At 38.4% G+C, this 13,594-nt stretch overlaps 1 protein-coding gene across 2 annotated transcripts; it reads right to left on the bottom strand.

Annotated features, from left to right (window-relative positions):
- Positions 1-9,563: 9,563 nt before the first annotated feature.
- Positions 9,564-13,087, bottom strand: LOC134666864 (gustatory and odorant receptor 24). 2 transcript variants are annotated; one of them, XR_010098564.1, is made up of 6 exons: positions 12,341-13,087; positions 12,002-12,259; positions 11,606-11,884; positions 11,268-11,429; positions 9,751-10,510; positions 9,564-9,718 (listed from the first exon to the last, which is right to left on the bottom strand). XR_010098564.1 is itself a non-coding variant. In XM_063524175.1 (5 exons), exons 1-5 carry the CDS (start codon positions 12,977-12,979, stop codon positions 10,313-10,315), a joined length of 1,536 nt encoding a protein of 511 aa, XP_063380245.1. In that variant the 5' UTR covers positions 12,980-13,087; the 3' UTR covers positions 9,564-10,312. The 2 variants fall into 2 exon arrangements, 1 of the variants encoding a protein (XP_063380245.1); XM_063524175.1 differs by having other exon boundaries at positions 9,564-10,510.
- Between the last annotated feature and the right edge of the window lie 507 nt (positions 13,088-13,594).

Below are 13,594 nucleotides of genomic sequence, written 5' to 3'. Positions count from 1 at the left end.
TGTAAGAATCTTCTTTATTACCCTTGAAAAGTATTTTCTCTCTTCCTTTTTCTTCGACATGCGGCGTACCGTAGGAAAATTAAATATCACCCTGGAAAGAAAATTGGTTTGTAAACAATACAATAAAATATGGTCATGACTTCATCGAGGACTATGAAATAAGCTTTTCATATCAATTTGTCAAATCATATTCAGTTAGGTACACAGTACACACACATGTAGGGTTTGCACGACGGATCCGAAATGTATGGGAAGATACGCGGATCCAGATCTAGATCCGGATAATTTCATACATTTCGGATCCGGATTGCAAACCCTACACACATGCCATCCATTATTGGCACAAGAAAAACTATATGAAACTTATTTGAGAGTTACTGTGGCAGCTTAGATAGGTACGCCATAACCATTAGTTCACTTCCTCGGTGGTGTTCTTAAAGCTAAAGCGCTTCTCACATCTTGGTTAATTTAGAAAAGGGGTCAGCTCCGCGTTTGAAACCTACAAGCTTGCCTAGTGTGTTTCTTTTCCTGAATCTCCACTTCGCGCGGGTCCCGTTGGCACGTTCCTGTTAATAATATTTTCCTTTGGGTGCTGGGATATCAATCGTGTCTAGGTGCTGAACTTATTCTGAAAAAAAATAACACTATTTACAACAGGAATATGAGAACAAAACCAATAATAGCAATTCCATTATTATAGTTACTTACAAAAATATTTTATTTAAAAGGTTTATTAAACAGAAATTTTTAAACAATTTATTTTTAAGGTGGTTCGCCTAGGTTACTCAAAACCTAACTCTCGCTAGATGGCACCACTTTTGCAAAATTTCAGATTTTATTTTTTTGTGAAATGGTCTTGGTATTTGTATACTTAAAAGTATGTTTCGCGCACTCTTTAAGTAAATATTGAACTATTAAAATAAACATTGAATACTTCATTGTGCAAAAACCACCTTTTTAATTCGACGGAGTGTTGCTGTCACGCTTTTTCCTACTATTACTCACACATGCAAACAGTGTTTCCGTGATCCTTGTAGTAGACAATTTCACACAACGTAAGTATGTTGCAATAGCGTAACGGTATGTTCGTGGAAATACGTGCAAGAGGATTGGGGTTCAAGACTGGTGCGAGTAGGTAATTTCTTTTTGTTTCTCCTTTGTGTTATCTTACCTTTAAACCAGCAATTATTAGATATATAATTATTTATTTATATATTTGGATGGTATCAGAAACGGCTCTAACGATTTCGATGAAATTTGCTATAAGGGGTTTGATCTCTTAGCTAGGTCTATGAGAAAACGCGCATTTTTGAGTTTTTATGTTTTGTAAGCTTTGGTCGGTCTCCCAGATATTCAATCTCCGCTTGGCAACTAATCCCAGAATTGGCATGCGCACTAGTTTTTACGAAAGCGACTACCTGACCTTCCAACCCAGAGAGTAAACTTATTTGGATTAGTCCGGTTTCCTCACATTGTTTTCTTTCACCGAAAAATAGGTATCGGTGTATAAATAGGTAGGTATCAAATGCTATTTCGTACAAAAGTTCGAAAAATCATTGGTACGAGCCGGGGTTAGAACCCGCGACCTCCGAATTGCTTTCCGCTAGGCCAGCAGCGCTTCCCCCACATACTCAGTGTTATCAGGTTTTTAGGGTTCCGTACCCAAAGGGTAAAACGGGACCCTATTACTAAGACTTCGCTGTCCGTCCGTCCGTCCGTCCGTCCGTCTGTCACCAGGCTGTATCTCACGAACCGTGATAGCTAGACAGTTGAAATTTTCACAGATGATGTATTTCTGTTGCCGCTATAACAACAAATACTAAAAACAGAATAAAATAAAGATTTAAATGGGGCTCCCATACAACAAACGTGATTTCTGACCAAAGTTAAGCAACGTCGGGAGGGGTCAGTACTTGGATGGGTGACCGTTTTCTTTTTGCTTTTTTTTGTTTTTTTTTTGCATTATGGTACGGAACCCTTCGTGCGCAAGTCCGACTCGCACTTGCCCGGTTTTTTAAAAATCAAAAACGATTACTTATGAAAGCAGAAGAATATAAATGATCGTATTAGATTTAAAATTGTTACATATTTGCCGTAACTTATTTTTTAAAATGTGTTTTTCAATTAAAAGACACGTCAAGATTGTTTACCTTATTTCTAATGCTAAAAAAAACAAACTATAGTAATAATTGTGTTTTTCATTCATAGACAAAATCCATTATTTTTAACCACAGGAAATTTTATACACTTCTTTTTAGGGTTCCGTACCCAAAGGGTAAAACGGGACCCTATTACTAAGACTTCGCTGTCCGTCCGTCCGTCCGTCCGTCCGTCCGTCCGTCCGTCTGTCACCAGGCTGTATCTCACGAACCGTAATAGCTAGACAGTTGAAATTTTCACAGATGATGTATTTTTGTTGCCGCTATAACAACAAATACTAAAATCAGAATAAAATAAAGATTTGAATGGGGCTCCCATACAACAAACGTGATTTTTGACCAAGGTTAAGCAACGTCGGGAGTGGTCAGTACTTGGATGGGTGACCGTTTTTTTTTTGCTTTTTTTTGTTTGTTTTTTTTTGCATTATGGCACGGAACCCTTCGTGCGCGAGTCCGACTCGCACTTGCCCGGTTTTTATTGCAGTGAGGATGTCCTGATTGTAAAAATCAGAGAGATTAGGTAGAGTATAATTTCTAATTATCTTTGTAAAAATAAAAGAATACGTGTAGCCCATACTTAATAATCGATGTATGATAATAAGAAAAAATAATTAAAAATAAAAAAACAATACGAAATTTAGGTGTAACAAAAATACAAAAAGTTATGTTCCAGCATACAATGACTGGGGATCGAACCGGGAATCTTCCGTTTGCAAGCAAAAAAGCGACTGTTTGCATAACACGCCATGATAGTTCTTAGCTAAGCTGACGAACTTCTCGCTTAGGTCAATTAACTACCTGTCAAATATCAGTGTCAACAAAACTGCACTAAACATGACGGCACTCCAAATTCGAGTCGTGGTCAGCCCGGCAACGTCGGAAATGGTATGGCAACGTCGCAAATGTATCTGTACACGGCATTTGTGACACACACATACGTAAAATTGATGAAAATTTAACTATGATTTTTGCATGATTTCTGTATGAAACATTGTTTTCCTGTTAATTTCGCGCAAACGAATATTCGAAAGAAGATAAATGCGGAAATATTTGTGTACTAATAGTGTGTAGTTACTTAATGAGCTTTGATTGAATTTTGTATGAAAAGCGAACCACCTTAAGGAATATTATCAATATTAAGTATATAAGGCTCTATTACTTACATTTTTTCATATTTTTTCCCGTAATTAAATGTTGAAAAAATTTGAAAGTTCCTTGACTTTGACAGGAAAAACTTAACCATCGACAAAAACTAGATTTTTTACCATCAAAGAACGAATGATTTAGCGCATCCCTGGTTTCCGATTCAGTGTTGCCACTTGCAAATATCGATTTGTTTAGACTTTGATTTCGCCGGGTAACACTGACGAGTCGCGCCGCGACTTTGAGTTCTCTACGCGGCTGTTGCAGTCGCGGGTACAAGTTATGCTACGGAAATCGACAGATTTGACAGCCGCGGGAATAGCGACTCGAGTCGCGGTCTAAGTCGCGGATGCAAGATGTGCTAGAGGTGCTGGAATAATGAGCGAAAAGTCCTAAGACTCTTTTTAACGCTGCCGCGTTTTCTGGCGCTGGTAAATCAAGCAGTGGTTTCAGTCGATTTTCATCAGGTTGAATTGCATTATTTTTTATCGTGTAGCCAAGTAGGTTAATGGTTTCCTTACCAAATACACATTTGTTTTCATTCAGTGTCAGATTGTACTTGGCGGCGGCTTCCTTAAATTTGGACAGATTGACATCGTGCTCTTCTTTTGTCTTTCCGCATACAGTAACGTCGTCTAAATAAGCAAACGTACCGGTTAAGTTCTCTTTCTCTATGATGTAGTTCAGAGTACGCTGGAAAGCCGCTACACCGTTTGTAACGTAGTACATTTTTCTAAATTTGAAATAAATATTTTGGGTCGATTGATAATTAAAAGAAAAATACCTCTTCTTATTTCAACGTTTTTATATATATGTATGTATATATGTATTTATATAAATATATTTATATATGTGTATATATTTACGTACTTATATTTATTTAATTATGTATAATATTACGCATCATGTATATATAATGTCATATATTATAGTTTAGTGTTTTTTTTTTTTTTTTCTTCTTTCCAAATTTACTGTAACAGTATTCTGAGCCTGCACCAACTAGATCTTTCGGTTTAGCCCATGGTTGACTGGTAGAGAATGCCTTCTGGCATTAAGTCCGCCATTTGTACTCTTCATTTATTGTGCAATAAAGTTTAAATAATAATATAATAATAACGTTTTTAACGGTGTCCAAAACAAACCTCATTGATTGCATTTCTATGCATAATCTGTTGCATTCAGATGCACCTCTCGATGCTTATCTGTTGTCGGGGTTGTCATATGACTAAAAATAATTAAAACTTGAGATATTTATGTTGTCACTCCAGGAAAACTTTGTATGAAGTAGGTAGGATTTATAAGATAAAAAACAATTTCGATTTAAAACAAAACATAGAAATTACAGACTTACAAAGTGGCTCTGGAATGAAACAATATTAGATTAAATGGTAAAAATATATTTCTTAGGCTCAGGAGTGATGTTGTCTAAATAATTCAGACAGAATTTTCGTGGGATTTGTGTCTTCAAGGGACTGCCACCCTACCTTTTGTTAATAGGGCTCTCAGGGACTCCATATTGGAGATCATTCGAGAATGATAGGCACATTTGATTTGGGAACCCCTCTGGGGACACTCGCTCGCAAGAGCCCAATTTGTGGGAAGACCACACTTTCGGCATGGTGGTCTGAAAGATGGAAACGGCTTGAGTCCTTCGGAAGCTCCACTGAGTGAGTAGAAATTAAATTTCGTGGTGATCAACTCCACAATGGCGCGAGACGTTGTGGGTTTGTTGTTAACCAGATTGTGGTTCTTTGCAGAGAGACTCCTGCTCGAGGGAAGGGAGCGCTCCGCCAGAAGGCTTAGCAGCTACCAGTGCGGTGAGCCAAATTTCCAATGGTTTCATCTCTTTTCTAGCGGCCATAAAGGGCGTAGGCTAATATAACCTTTTCTCGGTTTTCAGGAGCCGGGATTTATTCATTCATTTATTTCATTCGTTGAGTAATTTATCTCGAAAAGCTTCAAAATCCTAGAAGTCAATTTAGTTTTGGAGACCTCCTGGAGCGAGGAATTTAAGCACGCCATCTGCCTCTGCCACGTCACTTTGGTACCACGTGCGCGGCCCCTGAGCTCTACGTCACAGCTCAGCATCTAACTTCACCGGGGAAAGCAGACTGTCACCCCGCTGCATCTGAGGAACGTTTAAATTCTGAGGTCGGTCCTTTCCATGATTTAATTTAGTAGGGCATCAGCGCCAGCTGCAAAGTTTAGAGTAAATTTAGAATTTTGAGCAACCACTAAAGTAAGATAAAGACATTTGAAAATCCTGGTACATAGTATTTAGTATAAAAATAAATTAGTTCTTAAAATAAGTAGAATTCTGTGTGAAGCTTTATTCTGGACCTGTTAAGCGGCCCAGCTGTCCACTGAGCTAAGTTCTAAAATTAGGTGTCGTCAAATCAAGTTAAAGGTTCACACAGGACTCGCAGGTTAGGATTAAATCACAAACTTACCACTGGCAAGATCTTAGGTTTAATAAAGTTTCTATAATATAATTTGTGTTCGCTTTTTCATCTCCCAAATTAGGTTCCTATAGCAAGCAATTTTAGACACCACATTTTTTCTAAGTATTTAATTTCATTTTTTTTTGTGCTAACGTGCTATAGCTTTCTTTGAACAAGCCGGAGCTTTGCAATTTATTTAACCCCTTTAAAATAGCACGTTTCACTGGCGTCCAACGTGGGTTATTTGGGAGATGAAAAAGCGAACACAAATTATATTATAGAAACTTTATTAAACCTAAGATCTTGCCAGTGGTAAGTTTGTGATTTAATCCTAACCTGCGAGTCCTGTGTGAACCTTTAACTTGATTTGACGACACCTAATTTTAGAACTTAGCTCAGTGGACAGCTGGGCCGCTTAACAGGTCCAGAATAAAGCTTCACACAGAATTCTACTTATTTTAAGAACTAATTTATTTTTATACTAAATACTATGTACCAGGATTTTCAAATGTCTTTATCTTACTTTAGTGGTTGCTCAAAATTCTAAATTTACTCTAAACTTTGCAGCTGGCGCTGATGCCCTACTAAATTAAATCATGGAAAGGACCGACCTCAGAATTTAAACGTTCCTCAGATGCAGCGGGGTGACAGTCTGCTTTCCCCGGTGAAGTTAGATGCTGAGCTGTGACGTAGAGCTCAGGGGCCGCGCACGTGGTACCAAAGTGACGTGGCAGAGGCAGATGGCGTGCTTAAATTCCTCGCTCCAGGAGGTCTCCAAAACTAAATTGACTTCTAGGATTTTGAAGCTTTTCGAGATAAATTACTCAACGAATGAAATAAATGAATGAATAAATCCCGGCTCCTGAAAACCGAGAAAAGGTTATATTAGCCTACGCCCTTTATGGCCGCTAGAAAAGAGATGAAACCATTGGAAATTTGGCTCACCGCACTGGTAGCTGCTAAGCCTTCTGGCGGAGCGCTCCCTTCCCTCGAGCAGGAGTCTCTCTGCAAAGAACCACAATCTGGTTAACAACAAACCCACAACGTCTCGCGCCATTGTGGAGTTGATCACCACGAAATTTAATTTCTACTCACTCAGTGGAGCTTCCGAAGGACTCAAGCCGTTTCCATCTTTCAGACCACCATGCCGAAAGTGTGGTCTTCCCACAAATTGGGCTCTTGCGAGCGAGTGTCCCCAGAGGGGTTCCCAAATCAAATGTGCCTATCATTCTCGAATGATCTCCAATATGGAGTCCCTGAGAGCCCTATTAACAAAAGGTAGGGTGGCAGTCCCTTGAAGACACAAATCCCACGAAAATTCTGTCTGAATTATTTAGACAACATCACTCCTGAGCCTAAGAAATATATTTTTACCATTTAATCTAATATTGTTTCATTCCAGAGCCACTTTGTAAGTCTGTAATTTCTATGTTTTGTTTTAAATCGAAATTGTTTTTTATCTTATAAATCCTACCTACTTCATACAAAGTTTTCCTGGAGTGACAACATAAATATCTCAAGTTTTAATTATTTTTAGTCATATGACAACCCCGACAACAGATAAGCATCGAGAGGTGCATCTGAATGCAACAGATTATGCATAGAAATGCAATCAATGAGGTTTGTTTTGGACACCGTTAAAAACGTTGAAATAAGAAGAGGTATTTTTCTTTTAATTATCAATCGACCCAAAATATTTATTTCAAATTTAGAAAAATGTACTACGTTACACGTTGGTGACCCCGAAGGGAATCCTCGTAAATTGATATAATTTACCGTTTGCTTCAAACGCGGTGTATATTCGTTCATTTTGTAGAATAGGTACTTGGTGATAAGCACTTTTTAAGTCAATTTGACTGAAATAATTGTATTGTGCTGCTTTTGCGACAATTGTTTCTATTTTTGGCAATGGGAATGCATCCAATTCAGTATATTTGTTAATCGTTTGAGAATAATCGATTACCATCCTCTTCTTATGTAGACCTCCACCGGCAATTAGAACTTGTGCCCGCCAGGGAGATACACTGTGTTCGATGATACCGTCTTCGAGTAGTTTAGAGATTTCAGTTTTTATGAATAGCTCGTCATCGTCACTATGGCGCCTGGACCGGACCGCAATGGGCTTTGTGTGAGGAGAGAGATTGGTAAACAAGGATGCTGGCGGAACCGACGCTTCCATGACATTACAAACCCGTAACGGTTCTTGCGGCCCTCCAAACTCCACTTCTACAGAGGAATGGTTTTTCAGAATGTCGTGACCGATAATTGCATCTGCACATAGGTTGTTAGCGACCATAAGAGATTGTTGTTTGTATTGGTGCTTCTCAATTTGCATATTCACGCAACAAGTTCCTGTAACATGGAAAACGTGACTAAGTTCTGCCATAGTGATAGTAAAATGACAAGGCTTTATTTTTAATTTGAGTAACTCAGCCAGACTTGTGTTTATAAAACTTAAAGAGCTCCCCGTGTCTATCAAAGCTTCAGCTTCCATCCATTAATTGTCATAGGTGTGGTAGCTTTTCTCAGACTACATGGAGAAGCGGCAGAGATGGCGGACAAGGTGCCATCGCGTTGAGCATCATCCATCCATACAGCATTTGTTCTGTGCGGTTGCCTGGACCTGCACAAGTGCACACGTTGGCAAAATGTCCCTTTTTAGAACAAAGTTGGCAGGTTTCGTTGGCCGCAGGACATTTTATGCGCTGGTGCACATTTCCACCACAAAAGAAACAGCGTCGTCTCGATGAGCTTTGATGAGGGGCAGACGTAGAAGCCGCTACATTCTCCGTGTTTTCAGATTCGGGTAAGGCGTTATGATTTAGTGATGTATTAGGAGTATTGCTGAATGCTTGGGAGTTTATTCCAGCATCTTCGAGAGAAATTGCTAAGTTGACCGCTTCGTCTAAGCTCAGGTTTAATTTTTCTAAGAGTCTCTCCCTTATTTTTTGCGAACTAATGCCAGCAATGAATGCTCCACGCATGGACTCGTTTTGGTGTTCGTCTGCAGTCACTTGCTTAAAATTACATTCCTGGGCAAGAAGTTTCAGAGCTTGAACATACTCTTTGACGGTCTCGTCAGATCGTTGTTTTCGCGTAGCTAACAGGTGTCTGGCAAGGACTTCGTTTTTCGGTTTGACGTATATTTTCTTTAGAGTGCTGATGGCTTCGTCATACGTTTTGCTTGCACGTATATAAGAAAATATTGTAGGAGAGAGATGATTTACCAGGAGCTTCAATTTAACGGAGTCTGTTGTGTCAGCGGTGCATTCTTCAGATAGAAAGTTATTGAATGTAAAATACCAATGGGCCCATTTTAAATCAGACGCGGTAGCACTTGGTTCTTCGTCGAAACGCTCTGGGCGGAGATAACGAGATAAAGTTTTAATTTCGTTGGACATATTTAGTTATTTTAGTTTAGCGGAATAAATTGATACATAATAAGAGAAAACCATACGGAAACTTGGCTTTATTCCGCTAAACAACTCCATGGAAACAGAGTAACCATAGGTAATATAAATAAATATAGAAGAACATATATGGAAACAATCATAGATAATATACAAATACACATCAGTCACATTGCTTTGTTGCTTGTCATGGCGGTTCGTAGGTTATACTCGTACAATTAAAATTTCTTTACAATACCTATTAGTAATTGTTGGTTCCTTGGTAGAAGGGTCGGTGCCTCTTATGGGATTTGCCTTTGTCTACACTTGACGAAGCCTGTATTGCTGATCACGAACTTTGGATGGGAATAAAAATAAAGTAATTTAAAACAACAGCTTTTAATTACACATATATTTATTTGTTCTTTACGCATACAAACAAGAGTTCAATAAAAGAGGCCATTCGATGCCTTTAGGCACTACAATACAAATATATACCTAAATATATAAACCAGAACATTACTTACCTATAAACTCTTAAATATACATATTCCCCGCCAAATTGGTTTTGTAAAAGTGTTTATGTCTTTTAATGCGACTGCATCTGTCTCTCGTTACGAGGTCGTTACAGCGGTATACCTAAGTATTTAATAACGATTTATTAATTTTAAATCTGGGACAGTTTCAAATATAAAATATCAATAATCACACACTTATTATACAAATTAAAACTAAACTAAACCTATCTTAACCTGGGGTTAATCTAAATTATATCTACAGATGTCCCCTAAAGAGTTTTAAAAATGCAAATACCTATTACACCTAGGTACATTATTATAAACAAAATTTGTGCGTCAAAGAGTTGATGTAATTAATAACCGCGTAGTGTCATATCGTTAGGTGATACGCCTTGGAAGGATAACTTAATATACTTGGTCAAGCAAATCTTGTCAGTAGGAAAAGGCGCGAATTTCAAATTTTCTATAGCACGATAATCCTTCGCGCCTACATTTTTTAAATTTGCCGCATTTTTCTACTGACAAGATTTGCTTGACCAAGTATATTTCCTTTTGTTGGTACTTTGCACTGTGAAAGATTGTCCCGTAATATTTATTTATATATTATTTTATATTGTAATAAGTACATCATTGGTTCTAGTCTTACTAAGATTGATCTATATTTAATGTTTCTTTTTCTTTTTTGCTAGCGTGGTGAGCAGGGTGGTAATGGTGGTCAAAGTGGTGGGAGCCTCGGTGACCGAAGCGGTAGCATTCACGAAATCATCATCGTCATCCGCCTCCTGGACACGCGAATCGTCGGGTATACTGATTTGGAACTGCAGGAGCACAACTAGGTAAGTCACCATCGTAGCTAGTAGCTGTGAACAATTTTGGTGAAATTAATTCATTTAAAGTCTTTGTATTTTATATAGGTAATGCTTTTTTACGTTATTAGATTTAGGTATTACTAAAAATCTAATCGAATCATCTCTCATTTATGTGTGACGAAATTCAAAATTGACCCTATTTACCCCATTTGACGGTACCTACTACTTAAAATTAATGTTTTCAATGAGATTTATATAGATATAAAATCAGAATTGGTCCTTATCGACAACCGGCCTATAGGGTATCCGAATATCACTGACTACATGAACATCCCATTTGCATCGAAGAATCCTTTCATGTTCATCTGTGAAGGGTTAATCTCCGTCCGCAGGAACGTTTATCAGCGCAGTTGAATTTATCTCCCTACGTCTCTATTATTTATCAGCTCTACCTACTTTGCTCCTATTATATACATATCATGCAAACCGGTCAAGCGTGTGTCAGTTAAAATTAGGTCAGTTAATTAGAGTTCTTGAAACCCAAGTCAGACTCGCAGTGTTTAATTGCATCACTTAGTGGAGTGCCAGCATTCATGAAGACCATAAAAACGCTTAAGCTTAATTGGCAATAATAAGGTTTACGAATGTGAAATATACAATTTTTGGACAAACCGCTTTACCTACGGTTTTTTTCTGGTATTTATCAAGTAGGTAGGTTTGTTTTGAATTCCGATGAAATTGTATTGTGTCTTGTGTCGTACGTACCAAAATATTTAGATCGATTGTGTTATTGAAAACCGCAACTCACCGACTTGAATAGCGTCCTGTTGACGTCGAAAAATCCTCCCAAGCTGATTTGGGAGGGATTCATTTCAGTGGCTCGCAGGAACATGTTCACCTCGGTCAATGCGTCCGCGTTCATCCATGACAGCTCGATCATTAGGAGCTTCTTTTGGAAGTTCAGGCGTACCTATTCGAAATAATTAATTTATTATACATATGCTGTAACATTGCGCATATTATAGATAGACACATTTATTTATAGGAAAACTTGTTCATTTCATTTATATTAACAGGATAAAACCTATATTAATTTATAATTCATCAATAATTATTGAAGACATTTAGAGCAACTGCTGAACTTACGTTATGAGAAGCATAGTGCGCCTCGTCACAAATAAAGAATAGTAGCATAATACTGCAAAAAGCCGTTAAAGCTAAACCGATGTCTTTGACTCCGAAACCCTCGGAGATTTTGCTGAGCAGACCGTAGATCGAAAGTGTGATAATAAGGAACAAGTACAGGCTCATGAAAGTGAAGGTGTAGCAATTCGCGATCCCGGTGTCCCGAGCCAGTTTACTGAGGCGCAACCAGAGTGCGCGGTATTCCGCGACCTTTCCGGCTGGCCCAATGTTACGAAGAGCCTATAACACATAGAACATTCCAGTGAATACGAAGTGTGTGCTGGATTAGTAGTATAGAAAAAATGGCATTGTTAATATATATATAGTTTGCTAGCGCTTTTCCGTAGAAGAATCTACCTGTTGAAAGTCTTCTGCCAAGATGTGCGCACAAATGCTGAGTGTTTCACAAAGAAGGTACCAGTAGCCGCCCAACATGTAAGTCAATATTTCCAGGAATACGTATGGAATGATTTGTAATAATTTGAAGTGGACCATGGTGACATGTGTGATGATCACTGATGCCGTTGAAAGTGCTGGGATGACTATAGACATGGCAAGAGCTTTTTTATATAGCCCTACAGGAAGGACTCGGTTTGATAGTTTTTTGTAAGCAATCTGTAAAAATACGCAGAATAAAGTAAACAGACAATTATGATATGCAATTTTATGCTATGTAAAAATTAAATATGTACATACCTCATATTCAACCCATCCGTTGAGAACTTCGGCAATCTTTCTCGTTTCATACCACAATAAAGGGACTGCAATCATCGGAAACAAATACACTGTAAATAGGTACTCAATCACAGCCTCCTCAAATTTACCTTCTTGAGCACCGGTTCTCACTATTTGGACTTTATTTAGGGAAAGATACAAAAGGTATCCGATAAGAGAAAAGTAGAGAACGGCAGAGTAAAGCATCGAGGGAGAGGCCGGTTGAAATTGGGTCACTCCCGGAACTGGCCTGGTCAATGGAAGAACGCCCATGATCCTCAGGAGAGTAAACACCGGCTTGATGTTTTCATAAATGATGTCTCTGGTAATGTCGGGATTGATCAAGTTGTCTTGTATCGGGGCTATGGCATTATTAGGCGTCGGTAATCTCGGAGTACGATTGGGTGTAACGTCCAGGAATATGATTTTGTTCTTCGACTTCTCGTCCATTTGCGCCGCGATGCCATTGGGTATGGGTGGTTGATTCGGAAATAAGCTATTATTAGTGTAGAAAGCCATTTCAGCTTTTTTCCGAGGTACTAGCCAGGTTGGCGTCTGAACTGCGAGTGGGGAGCCCGGAGAGGAGCGACTAATGGCGACACCGCGGCGGCTCCTAGTCATATTTCAAAACTTGACAAGTTGATTGCAGCCACGTAAGCGTTTCGTCGCCCTTGCGTTAAACTTTCAGTGCGTTCTTCACCTCGAACAGGACCTTGAGTCATAAGAACGCCCTCGCCATATCTTGTGGTTAATAAATGCATAATTTATGTTCTTATTTGCATACGAGGTGATTCAATTAAGTAGGCTAAAGTATTTTTTATTGAGTTTTGATTGACTTAGGCCCGATTTCGGCATAGGTACCTACTTACCTTACTAGAGGGTGCATGAATAATGGGTGAATAAATATTTTAAACACACTAGGTATTTTTTGCGTTGATCAAATTGACACTGTTGCCTACTCTGAAAAACAAGCAAGATTTTACAATCAGCAGCCGAAAAACCTAACAATTTGGTCAGGTTTGGCTGCTTAGGTATACTTTATGAGTATGTACCTATATTATGTATAAGTGATATTCACCTAGAATATGAAGATACTTAAATATTTGTGTAAAAGGTAATATAGTAATTTAAAGAAGACACTGCAATATTCGTCATAGGTACTTGCTTAATTGCTTATATTTCGTTTATTACAATTTTCTAAGCACGTTTACCTTGCTTAGGAAATCGTACGAACTT

This window comes from Cydia fagiglandana, chromosome 1 (genome assembly GCF_963556715.1).
Source record: "Cydia fagiglandana chromosome 1, ilCydFagi1.1, whole genome shotgun sequence".
In the NCBI taxonomy this organism is placed as follows: domain Eukaryota; kingdom Metazoa; phylum Arthropoda; class Insecta; order Lepidoptera; family Tortricidae; genus Cydia; species Cydia fagiglandana.
This window is presented reverse-complemented; position numbering and strand designations above follow the sequence as displayed.

Bases quoted from the DNA above. Each gene is read 5' to 3' on its own strand.
- LOC134666864 (XM_063524175.1), bottom strand. From the start codon at position 12,979: ATGACTAGGAGCCGCCGCGGTGTCGCCATTAGTCGCTCCTCTCCGGGC. The intron at 12,260-12,340 runs GTATGTACATAT...GTATTTTTACAG, and splicing joins ACGGATGGGTTGAATATGAG to ATTGCTTACAAAAAACTATC. The intron at 11,430-11,605 runs GTAAGTTCAGCA...TATTTCGAATAG, and splicing joins CGCACTATGCTTCTCATAAC to GTACGCCTGAACTTCCAAAA.